This window comes from Takifugu rubripes, chromosome 3, assembly GCF_901000725.2.
Source record: "Takifugu rubripes chromosome 3, fTakRub1.2, whole genome shotgun sequence".
NCBI classification, from domain to species: Eukaryota; Metazoa; Chordata; class Actinopteri; order Tetraodontiformes; family Tetraodontidae; genus Takifugu; species Takifugu rubripes.
Window position 1 is genome coordinate 3178728 of NC_042287.1, and position 11804 is coordinate 3190531.

The window sequence follows — 11804 nt, forward strand, 5'->3', positions numbered from 1 at the left end:
TACATTTGGAGTTAATAAATTAGCGTTCATGTCCCTGATAATTTAGAAACTACATTACCCAAAGTGCACTGCGTCTGACGACAGTCACGCTATTGCGCATGCTCATGCCAGTTGTTGTCAGTGGTGGTTATGGAGATACACTAAGCTGTCAATGTAATGGTAATGTTCGCGGTAAGACATCTAAAATATAGCCTTCAATGTCTTCTAGAATACATAACCAACCTAAACGCTAAAACGCGATGAGTTTGCACTTTTATGATTAAAATTGGTGGCTTTTGGTTGGTCAGAACAGCCTTAGAGTAGGCTAGCTAGCAGACCAGCTATGGCTGATTTTAAGTTGGATAATTCCACCCGCGCATCATGTGAAAGTTAGTAAAAACGGATGTTCTGCCAAAGATATTTTTGTTTTAATGTGATGTGAATTACTGAGAGGAAATAAATCAGTAACCGAGGCCGTTAGATATTGTATCCTTTTTAAATTCTTAGTTAGCAGCAGGGTTTGTTTACAGACACTGACCGCCGTCATAAAGTGAGAGGGTTCAATTTGGTAACTATGTACCAACCGTTGTTTTAATATGCTTGATGAAGTTAATTTACTTTAGTGGTTTGTTTTATGAATGACTATTTGGCCTGAATTTGATATATTATGTCATAATATACTGTTGAATAGTAACTGATTCGGGTCTAACATTAAAAACAGTACATCTACCTTTCCTATGTAAGTTATTGAAATAGACTAAAATGAGTCTATTAGCTTTCTCCCACCCCCATTTAGGGGTCATTTTGGGGTCAAGGTTAAAATTTTCAATTAATAACAGATTGATGTACAGTGTAGCAAATACATTTATCACAGAAACGTAGACTTAAATATGTTACAACTCATGAAAGCACAGGTTTAAACATGAAGACCATGTGAACTTCATGGTTAAACCTGTTCTTTCAGCAGATTACAGCACTGCTGTTGCATAATTTGAGTATTTACGATAGGAATAATGAATTAAATAACTGTTTAAAATGTATCTGATTGAGGATGGCATTGTACATCCTAATATTTGAATCAATTAAAAATATTTGATGCCAAATAAATGACAAATGTTATGTTTGTTTTAGCAGCTACTTCCACAGGGATGCCCAGAAAGATTGGATTCACTGTAGTCGACTCATCAAGTCATGAGGAGAACTTTAGTGCCAGTGAGCTCATGCACCATGCTCCCACAGTCAGTGGATGGAGGTCGAGCAGGTAAATTTACATGAGAATATAGATCCTTTTTATTCCAAAACTCAGGAGATACATTAACAACTTGAAGGAGACTTAACAGTTGTGACTGAAATATTTTGTAGGCTGTGTTCCTACCCTCAGCACATCACACTCCAGTTGGTGGAGAGGAGTTGGGTGAGGAAGCTGCAGTTGCTGGCTCATCAGTACCTGATCCCAACCAAGGTGGAGTTTCATATTGGCGACACACCTCCTGATGCCAGCAGCCCAGGGTTCCCTGGACAGCTTTGTGGGCTCGGGTGAGATTGCAATCTTGGGTTAGCTCTGCTTTGACTCTGATGAGTGCACTTAGCCATGCGCATCTAATATTCTCTCACTGCAGGTGTGTGTCTCTGTGCAACAATGAGAACACCAGTTTCAAAGCTCGGGAGCTGAAATCAGGCCATGTAGATGCTTTTGGAACATACCTGAGAATAACCTTTCACAGGAATCACGTCAACCGTTACAATAAGTACAATCAGGTATTGTGTTTTCACTTCCTGGAGCTGTTGTTATAGAATTGTGAAACGTGCCTCCCAGAACTTCAACAGCAAGTTTTGATTTTGTTACAAATTATGTCCAAATGTTGTATTTTAAAAGCCGGCACTGAAATATGCTAAAAAACAGTAGATGTTTGCCTTCTACCTCTGCACCTTCATGAAGAACAAAAACATTTCTCCTCACTTAATTCAGATTTGCCATCTGCATAGACATTTGAAACCATTTATTAACATTTTACTTTCCATTCATAGTTTAGATGTTAGGAAAGGATTTATGTTTACTTCAGTTATTGTGATTTCTCTTGTTAAAACATTCCTCTATGAACTGCCCAGCATTCATCCATGTGTTATAAAGATGTTTGGATTTATCAGAATTTTCTTTCTTTTCCAGGTTGCTCTGATTGCCTTTAATGTTCTGGGGGAGACTGTGGATGCCCGGGAGTTCAACACCGTTGTAAGCGAGCTTCTCCCTGACTAACTGCGTATTTACAAATAGGGGGCGCCGTTGTACCGTGATTCAGCCTGTCCCCATCTCCAAGAGGATGAATTGATTCCCTCTCATCAATTTATTTAACTCAGAAATTAGATTTTTAGAATAATAAGTTAATGTTCTCCTCGCACATTTACTTTGTTCTCATTGAGTTGGATGTCTAAATGTTAATTTTTCAACATCCCAGTAATCTATGGGGTAGCTTCTCTTAGAGCTGTTGTAATGGAAAATTATAAAACGCTTTTATTTGTAAGGCGTCAGGCCCATGTAATTACCTGAATGGTGCGTGTATGTAGGGGGGGTGGGGGGTATGTGTTAGGAATGTAGTAATGAGACACAAAAGGAGGGCAGTATGTAATCATACAGGAGGCCTTTAGTTAGCTAGTGTAATCAGATAGTCCTGTAGATGGACAGGGCCCGGAGAAGAGAGCACCCTAAAGACACAGAGACATGGACACACTCGCACAGATTCCTGCGAACAGACTGCGCATTGTTACACTGTTAATCCAACTATGAGCACCTCCAGAACGCCAGTGATCGTTCCTCCATAGTCAGCTTGATAAGGTTCTCTTATACAGAGAACATACAGAGAAAAGCTCATTTATATGAGTTATTGACAGTTTTCAAAACATTTTATATATATATGTCTCGAAACATATCCTCACTTTTATAATAGCCTAAAGATGTCCGTGGCCATGAATTAACGTGGCGCATGAGGTTATTTTTAGGGATGAATGCTTCAGAACTTGAACGGATAACACCAAAATTGTCTCCATTGTCTCACTTGTGATGTCAGAATCAATAATGGAAACCTGCAAACATCATTGCTTCTTTTTAATACCCATTTTAACAGTCTCAATGCCAGTGACGTGACAGTTGACACTTCAATGCAATCATTTAGTTGTTATTTTAAATGAGTATTTTGATTAATTTTGTCATCTTAATGTCTTTGTCAGAGTCAAGTCAACACTGACAACTTTGACCTTTTTTATTTGACCACCAACTTAGAAAAATTGGGTGCCATTCGATTTAATTCAATTTATCTTTAAATATAGTCTAAATTGATTTTAGGCATTTCCAGAAACCCAGGGCCTGACCCCCAACAAGCAACAACAAACAGTGTCAAGGAAAATGTCCCCTTTTACAGGATGAAACCTTGAGCAAGACCAGGCTTATATGCCCCCCCCCCTGCTGCTGGCTGGCTGAAAGAGGAGGGGGGAGGACAGATAGATTGGTTGCCCATTATTAGTGGTTTTGTGTTCTTGTGTGACTGGTTAATTCTCAAGTTTAGATGGGCTACAATTATTGTCATCTTTAAGCTAATTACAAAAATGGGTCTATGACAGTTGTGTAATAAGTATTTCTTTTTTGCCATTTGTTTACCCCCAGCCGAGCAGAGGGCAGCTGATTGAACATGACCTCAACAGTACCCAGCTGGAAGCCACCTTGGACACATTCATGGGGTGAGATGAGACCACTGAACCCTGGTTTCATTGAACAGAGCTAGAAGGAATTCATGCTTAGCTGCCTGTTGACCAAGGATGGTGTTTTTGCCCACTCACAGAGGAAAAATACATTTTTTATATGTTATCCGACAAGGGGGGTTGATTCACCTCAGGGGTCTAATTGCTGGTGGGGGGTGGGGGGGGCTTGTGTCCTCACAACTAGTACAGACGTTACAGAACAAAACATCAAGTTGTGTCAATGTGTTCTGTATCCAGCAACTATGACTCCATCTCTCCCTTGGATGACCTGGCCTTTGACATGTACCAGGACCCGGAAGTGGCCCACATCATCCGGGTCCTGGACCAGAAGAAGCAGGAGGCGGTTCGACAGGAGAATTATGAGGAGGCTAAGAATTTGAAACAGGCCATTGCAGACCTTCAAAAGGTTGGTCAACAACACACTAAATACCCAATGGGAACCTCATTTACTGTATATGTACTGAGTGCAGGTTGACATATTTTTAGTTTTTCAATGCGTAAATACATTGAGAGAAATATTGAAGTGTTTTTAAAAATGAAACTAATCCAAGCTCCTTTCATTTGCTTTCTTTTGATAAGCTAACCTCTGCTAATACCCTGCTATCTGCACTGTAGCTTCTGGCAAAAGACTGGAAAACAAATAAACTGCATGATGCATCCTTTCAAAAACCTTGACTAATTCAACTTCACTGTTTTAACTGCGTCGACTAAATAGTGAGTCAGGAATTTTCCACATAATAGCTTTGTAAAGTTGTTTCATCCAATATTTGACTTAGGCGTGTGAAGAGATGTGATCAGGTTTGGATACAATTTGTAAGAGTATTTCAGAGAGAGGAATAGTCAAGCAGGTGGACTTAAATACCATAGATCAGGGGTGGCCAACCAGTCCGAGCCTAAGAGCCATATTTTTTACTGTGTTACCGCAAAGAGCCACATCATACACATGGGCACACATGAACATCACCACATCCCTTCCTCACACACAGACCTCTGCTTAGCCAGATTTATTGTAAATGTCACACACCAACATGATAATGACAGAATTTGACTTCTACAGACCACGGGCCAGTCATTTTCAACAATGAACATTGTGTGCACTGTCTCACACACACAAACTCTCAATTCAACTAAGCCCACAAACAAAAATATAATTATTAAAATATTTTTTTCTCTCTTACTATGCATGTTGCTTAGTGGGACTTCTGGCATTCCTTGCTTTGAAACAATCCTCTTCAAATCTGGCCTGTATTCAGTTGTTGCCACACGAAGCAATTCTTTCACATGGGTGTCAATCAGAACAGATCGATGCTTTGATTTCACGTGTTTCAGGGTAAACACAGACTCGCAGACGTATGTTGACCCAAATATTGACAGTATCTTAAGCGCAGCCCATTTGACATTGGGGTATTTTTCCATTGGCACACTTTTCCAGAACTCAATGGCCCCTTCCCTTAAAGCAGGTTTCAGTTGGTCCTCCTCACAAAGATTGATCATCTCCAACTCAGCTGCAGCCTCAACCTGTTGCTAGCGGAGCTTTAAAACAGTGCGTCTCCACATTAAAAGGGGCAGCGAGGAATGCAATCGGTGCCCTTTTCAGTTGTGGATCACGGAACCAAGTCACGAAGCTTTCGTGCATTTTTTCCTGCCATTTTGAAGGCGAACTTGACACTAATTGTTTACTCAAAAGATCTTGTCCCTACTGAGAAACTTTTCATCTAACGCGCATGCGCTTTTGGCGAACGTACCGTATTGAACTCAAGCGAAGCGAACATGCACATTAAAACATACATGAACGTTAGAGCCGCATGAACCAGGCAAAGAGCCGCATGCGGCTTGGGAGCCGCGGGTTGGCCAGGCCTGCCATAGATAATGATTTTTTTACTTTCCCCTGTGCCATTGTATGTATTGTATTATTTATATAACTTTATTGTAAATTATATTCACTCCATTGTACTTATCTGGTAAATTAAGTCAGTTATTGAAAAATGTATATTGAAAAAACACTATGATACAGTGTGATTTATTTTGTAATAAGTCATCTGTAAATCTGTAACTGCGCTTTAACCAGATACGTGATGAACTTTTCAGCACGAGTCCAAACGTACAAATGATGAAATCGTACACACCTCAAAATAAGCCCAGGCCGTTTTGCCTGATGAATACCCATAAATGACGGCATTGCACACCGGTTGCACTAATGAAGAACTTTATTAGCTACAGTAGTATTTTCCGTTGTGGTGCCACTGCTGGTCTGGATCTTTTAACCATTTTTCTCCATTGGCTGTTACCAGTTGCCTCTACTCTGCCAATAATGACCACACTTGTCATTAGAGACACTGCTCAGTATCTCATCAGGAAACGTTGCTGTGCCTTTTATCTCACGGCATATGTGTCACAGCGGTTCTCATTCAAAATGGAACATTTTGGCCGAAATGGAACATTTTAGCTTTGTTCAAACTACAGTTCAGTTATCTCAGAAATGTAAACATACATTGTGTTATCCTTTGAGTAAGTTCCAGCGTTGTATGTTGTGAACCCTTATGAGCCAGAGGTGATAAGTAGTAGTAGGTGCTGCTACAGTCGTCGGTACTTTTTATGAGGGAGGACAAATGAAAGCTGTGGCTGACCAGGAAACAGTTATATACATATTGTATATAAGTGTGTAAATGGTGCTTCATGCGAGCAGAGAAACCTTTACATATGTGCCACGATTTTAATCCTCCTTTGAGGTTGAAATGACTCCACATCCACATGTTCCTATTATTTATCATCACACTTTTGGTGTGGCTGGTTCCATGGCGACGCCGAGGGCCGCAGCCTCAAGTGTTTGTTATCGTAAAAGTGTCCTTTGCTGCCACGGCTGATTTTTCTAAGGATTTTGTTAAAATCCCAACATTGTGAGGGTTGTTCCCATTTTTGAGTCTAAATTCACAACTGATTGTAAGAGTTGTTGTTAAACATGGCTCAGAGTCCGGTTTGGGACCTCCTTTGTAGACAGTGTTACCATGCTGACGGTAAATTACGCTCAACAGCTGTTGGGATGGGTCCTCAGGGTGTGTCTCTCCAACATGTTAAACTTCAAGCCTTTTTGTAATCTAATAACCCACAAAGACATTAGCATCTCATTAACATGGGATATTTGCACTGCGGAGAAAACAATTGTCAGGGCAGCCAGGCTGAAATGTCCTTGTGGTTGCACCGTCAGGGTACCAGTTTGGTTTGTGGTGATACGTGACATGCTGTGTACGTGCATAGAGGACTTCTGTGGAGACGTGACTTCTGACTGTGTTGCTTGGCACTAATTTAGAAACTTAAGTCATCTTTAATGGCATTTCCTCACAAATGAAACATGCATTTCGACTTACTGGAAGTGGTTGTCCAATTTCCAACTTGTAAATCTTGATGATTCACCACCTGGCACATAGCTATGTGGTACCAGAGCCGCCTGTGTCCAGTCAAAGGCAGTGCTCAAACCAAATTGCAACTCAACTCAACTTTTTCTTTTTCATTAAAAAGAAGAAAAATCTCCCTGAAAGCAATGGAACAAATAAAATGACCACAAACATGCAACTTACTGTATCTGTGGCATCTTTCCTTTTGCTTGCAGGTGGGGGAAATGTTAGCTCGATATGATGTGGAAAAGCAATGCGCCATCGAGAAGAGAGACTATGAGCTGGCCAAGAAGAAGCAAGAGCTGATGGAAGACTACAGGAGGAGAGTCTACCAGCAGCTGGAGGTCTACAACTTGCTGGATATGGCAATGGTCAGCCGCTAACATAGACCATAAATAAAGAGGGACGTGGTGTCTTCTTGTGATAGGCTGCTAACCACAGTTCCATTCGATATATGTGTTTTAAGATTCAGATTCAGATTCAGGTCCTTTATTGTCCCACACGGGGTGCAACAACAGCAAGAGCACGCAGAGAAAAAATAAGATAAAATAGAATAGAATAGAATTTGGAATATACAAAGAGGATGTATATATACAGTAATCCAGATAAATGGATACTCAGCCCCTGTATACCTGTACATAGTACAGAGGGTGAATACAATATACATATCAGAATATATAATATTCAGATTGTGCTAGCGGGCGTTATGTTTATTGGGCAGTCTGACAACAGCTGGCAGGAAAGATCTGCGATACCTCTCCTTCACACAGCGGGGGTGGAGCAGCCGCTCACTGAAGGAGCTGCCCAGTGCTGCCAGGATGTCCTGTAAGGGGTGGGACATGTTGTTCAACATAGATGACAGCTTAGCCATCATCCTCCCGTTTCCCACCGAGTCCAGGGGACATCCCAGGACAGAGCTGGCCCTCCTTACCAGTCTGTCCATCCTCTTCCTGTCCCTGTCCGTGATGCTACTAGACCAGCAGACAATCCCATAAAAGATGGCTGATCCACCACAGAGTCATAGAAAGTCCTCAGGAGTGGTCCCTTTAAAACTCAAATGTTCAGGGGAACCTTTGACCATTTATGTTTTGATTTTCATGATTGACAGCAGAAGTGAGCAGGCTTCTGTATAAACAGTCACATGATACCAGCCCTCAATTTTGTTCTTACTGGTATCCATACTCTGTCTGCACATGACATCACCAGTATAAGATGACTCAACCTGTACTCTAGGAAATGAAACATGTCAAGGTTACCAGCTATTGATGATACAAATAAATAAAACTATTTTTTTTTTAAAAATCTGTGTTACAGATCATGACAGCATTAAAGTCATCCTCAGGGGCGACACCCTTCCTCTCTCCAGTCTTCTCCAGGTCACTGTGCAGCCCCCACCAAGGCCCTGCTGTCAACAGAGACATTAAGATCCTCCCCCAGGGCCAGTCCTCAGATGCAGGCAGTGTTGCCCCTCATTCAAGCAGCCTGCCTGTTTCACCATGCTCCCCTTCTGCGTCACACACAGATGTAAGTGCAGCTCAATGATCGACAATAACGCAACATGCTCATGCAACGTGAGCTGCGTCTATCAGCCGCTGATACTTACAGGAAAAACTTTTCTTGTACTTCTTGAATTATGCATGGCCGGTGATGACGGAGTGTTTTCAGTCAGCGGCTGCTTTGTCCTCTGTTTTTCTGAATTCTTATATTGTAAAACAAGATCTGGTCTAACATTGCATCTCATAAACACTAATCTTACCTTGAGTCTTAATGGAGCACATAGAGAGATTATAAGGTGGGGGCTTTATGTTATACTCACCACCTACAGAGATCAGTTCGACTGCAGGTTTGGGTTTCACTATTTAATTAAAAGAGTGCAACAGTTGGCTGACTCCTGCGGCTGCCAAACGGGCTTAAAGGTAGCGCTTTGAGCATTATACAAAGGAAGCTGGTGGTACCCTGACATTGGAGACAGTGTGATGTAAAGTAAGTTAAAGAGCAGCAAAGATAATATAAGGACGTGGCGTTTAAATAAAAAACCATGACCTGTCGTCAAAATAGAGAGAATGGAATCAGATTGAAATTTACCAGCTTAAGAAGGCGATTGATTAAATGTCAAGGTCAAGTGGAAGTTTGATGCTGCTGAATTTGCTCTGAAACTATTTCCTAGTGTTTGGATGCTTGCTATCAGCCTGTAGTTTAGCTAGTGCTTCACCGTATTACTCCAAAAACCTTGACTACCAGATTTGTACAGCGTGTTACAGTTAAATGGTAATAACTTTTAGTTGAAAATCAAGATTAGTGTTCCTGTGAGCCTTCATTTTAGAGAACTGTTATTTTGTGAATATTTTCTACAGCCTGCGATGGGAATATGACCTAAACTCAGATAGATTCAACAAAATACTTATGCGGCTGATTTATGTTTACAGGTCGCAGATGTGCCCTATGATGAGAGGCCTCTGCCGACCCTTCAGAGCCCTGCGGAGCAGCACTCCCCCTCTGTCTGACACCCAGAGGTCTCCAAATGGCCTCGACATGAGTGGGGAGCCAGAGCCCCTCTCTGAGATGGCCCAGAGACAGGCTGGCCTTGCAGTGGAAGTGTTTGGAGAAAGCCTGGTGAGAAAAAGAGGCAAACTGGTAGATTTTAAAAGGTCGTCAACCAGGGCTGTAGTTTGGAAAGGATTGACAATATTTCAGAAAATGGGCAGTTCTCTATTCGCATGTACGATTAACATCTGCATACTTCTATTGTTTATTCTTTAAACAGGTGGCTTGTGCGTATTCTAAAACCTGGGGCTACAGAGAGAGTGCCATGTTGAATGTGTACAAGAAGCTTTTGGGGCTATCACCCAACACCTCCAAAGAGGAACTCAGAAACATGATAAGAGCTGCAGTTTTCTTGGTCAAGAGGGCCCTCTTGGATAAAGTGTCACCAGTGAGTCCTTCTAAAGACGTTTACAAATGTATGGAAGTGCTACAAATAATATGCTCCTCCGACTGTGCTTGCACGTCACTGTCAAGGTCTTTTTTAATGATGTGAAGAGACTAATAGCAAATTTAATTATGAGCACAAGTCACACATGCACATTCTTAACAACGTCCCCCCTGTGTCGCATGTACTCCCCTCCTCTCTCCCCAAACTAGCTTCCTTAAACAAGCAGTTTTGACACGCACAATCTTGTAACCCCTCTCTGGAATCCATCTACAGTCTCTGTGGTAATGAAGAAAGGTCTGAATAATTCTAAACTTGTTAATTTGCCAGGGCACAAATGGAGCTCAATAGTTTGTGTTAAACACTTCCTCTCAGCAGGGTGCTGTATGAAGTAAGAAGGTGGTTTTAAAAACAATGAAACATTGAATAAGCATTACTGATGCACTGACAGTTCACTTTACTGTAAAATAAACTCTTCTGTCTAGAAAATCCCAAATAAACCATTCAGAGCTCTTCACTGTAGCTCTCCAACTGTTTACTGTCAACAGTTCAAAGTTTGTCCAGTGAAGCCTCTCTGCTAATTAACATCACTCTGGTGTTAAAATGTTTTTCAGTCAAGTTTGGAGGTAAACATTCACTGGCTGGTTCCACAGGTTTTCCACGCTGCCTTGAAGCTGCTACGGCTACTCTTGAGCCAGCTGCTCTCAGGTCTGGGACGCACTGAGATGAGCCGTTGCTTGGAGCAGACATGGCCCAGCCTGCTGGCCAGGACCGGAGGGCCATCGGCCCACCTCAGGGCAGCGGTTACTGCATTCATACTGGTACCGTAGCACAGTCTACTGTCATCCTCTCCTAACACCTTCTTCCTCTATATAATCTGCTGTGTCTGTACCAATTAGGAAATCAATGCCCTCATTTTCAATCAGCATTGGAATGGATTGTGCTAAAATAATCAAGCCCATGAGTCCGATTCTTTGTGATGAAATGCAATGAAGTTGCTCACCCCCCTGCTGATATTTCCTTTTTGTTTAGGTTTATTTGTTTCATTTATACTCAACTTGTGGTGATTTGAAGGTGGGAGGTCTTGTCATAGATGATAAAACTTTGGGTACAATTTCATGAGACAACTCTAAATGCTCCAACAGAGTCTAAATTAGAAATCAAACCAGTATAATTATACAGCAGTCAAATTGAATCTACATTTAAAAGGTTAATCCATGAAGAGCACAAAAGCCAGATAAATAAATGGTATGACCAGCCACATCTAACAGCAAGGCAAATGTAATGCTAGTTCACAGTAGGAAATAAATAACTATTACACTGGGCAACAGTTTGAAAAGAAATTCTGTTGAGTTGGATTTGTATGCTGATTATAACTAAACTTAGCATGCTGATTCCAAAAGTGCAGTCAGTTTTCTTCCAGTACATCTAGTTTTTTCACCACAGCTTACCCTCCAGATAAACAACATTCCACTGATTAGCTGAAGTAAAACTTACCAGCTGATTAAGACTGGACTCATTTACCGCTGTGGCAACTTGGTGCAGTCAAAACAGAGACAGTGCAGTGAGAGATGCGGCTCTCAATAGGTCAGGACTATCAATAGCCTAAAGGGAACACTTTGAACTATCCTATAGTTCAAAAACTTGACATGATAGAGAAAAAAACGAGATCAGATTTGGATTCCACACCAAACAATTAGTTAAAAACCCCTGTCAGACCTAACTCAACAACTCAATTGTCTTCCCTGGTGTTA

General features: G+C 41.4%; 2 protein-coding genes across 6 annotated transcripts in view; both read left to right on the plus strand.

Annotated features, from left to right (window-relative positions):
- LOC115249053 (L-rhamnose-binding lectin SML-like) overlaps positions 1 to 11804 on the plus strand; it is a 32065-nt gene that overhangs the window by 14517 nt on the left and 5744 nt on the right. The window lies entirely within an intron of this gene.
- On the plus strand, positions 93 to 10895 carry cep104 (centrosomal protein 104). 4 transcript variants are annotated; one of them, XM_029833265.1, is made up of 12 exons: positions 93 to 171; positions 1111 to 1240; positions 1342 to 1515; positions 1599 to 1737; positions 2147 to 2209; positions 3635 to 3708; positions 3967 to 4135; positions 7337 to 7492; positions 8488 to 8645; positions 9548 to 9734; positions 9886 to 10053; positions 10704 to 10895. In XM_029833265.1, the coding sequence occupies exons 1-12, from the start codon at positions 99 to 101 to the stop codon at positions 10878 to 10880; spliced, it is 1668 nt and encodes a 555-aa protein (XP_029689125.1). In that variant the 5' UTR covers positions 93 to 98; the 3' UTR covers positions 10881 to 10895. The 4 variants fall into 4 exon arrangements, 3 of the variants coding, with proteins under 3 accessions (XP_029689125.1, XP_029689126.1, XP_029689127.1); XM_029833266.1 differs by having other exon boundaries at positions 95 to 171; positions 1114 to 1240; XM_029833267.1 differs by lacking the exon at positions 93 to 171 and adding an exon at positions 228 to 368.

Bases quoted from the DNA above. Each gene is read 5' to 3' on its own strand.
- cep104 (XM_029833265.1), top strand. From the start codon at position 99: ATGCTCATGCCAGTTGTTGTCAGTGGTGGTTATGGAGATACACTAAGC. The intron at 8,646-9,547 runs GTAAGTGCAGCT...TTATGTTTACAG, and splicing joins CTTCTGCGTCACACACAGAT to GTCGCAGATGTGCCCTATGA. The intron at 10,054-10,703 runs GTGAGTCCTTCT...CTGGTTCCACAG, and splicing joins TCTTGGATAAAGTGTCACCA to GTTTTCCACGCTGCCTTGAA.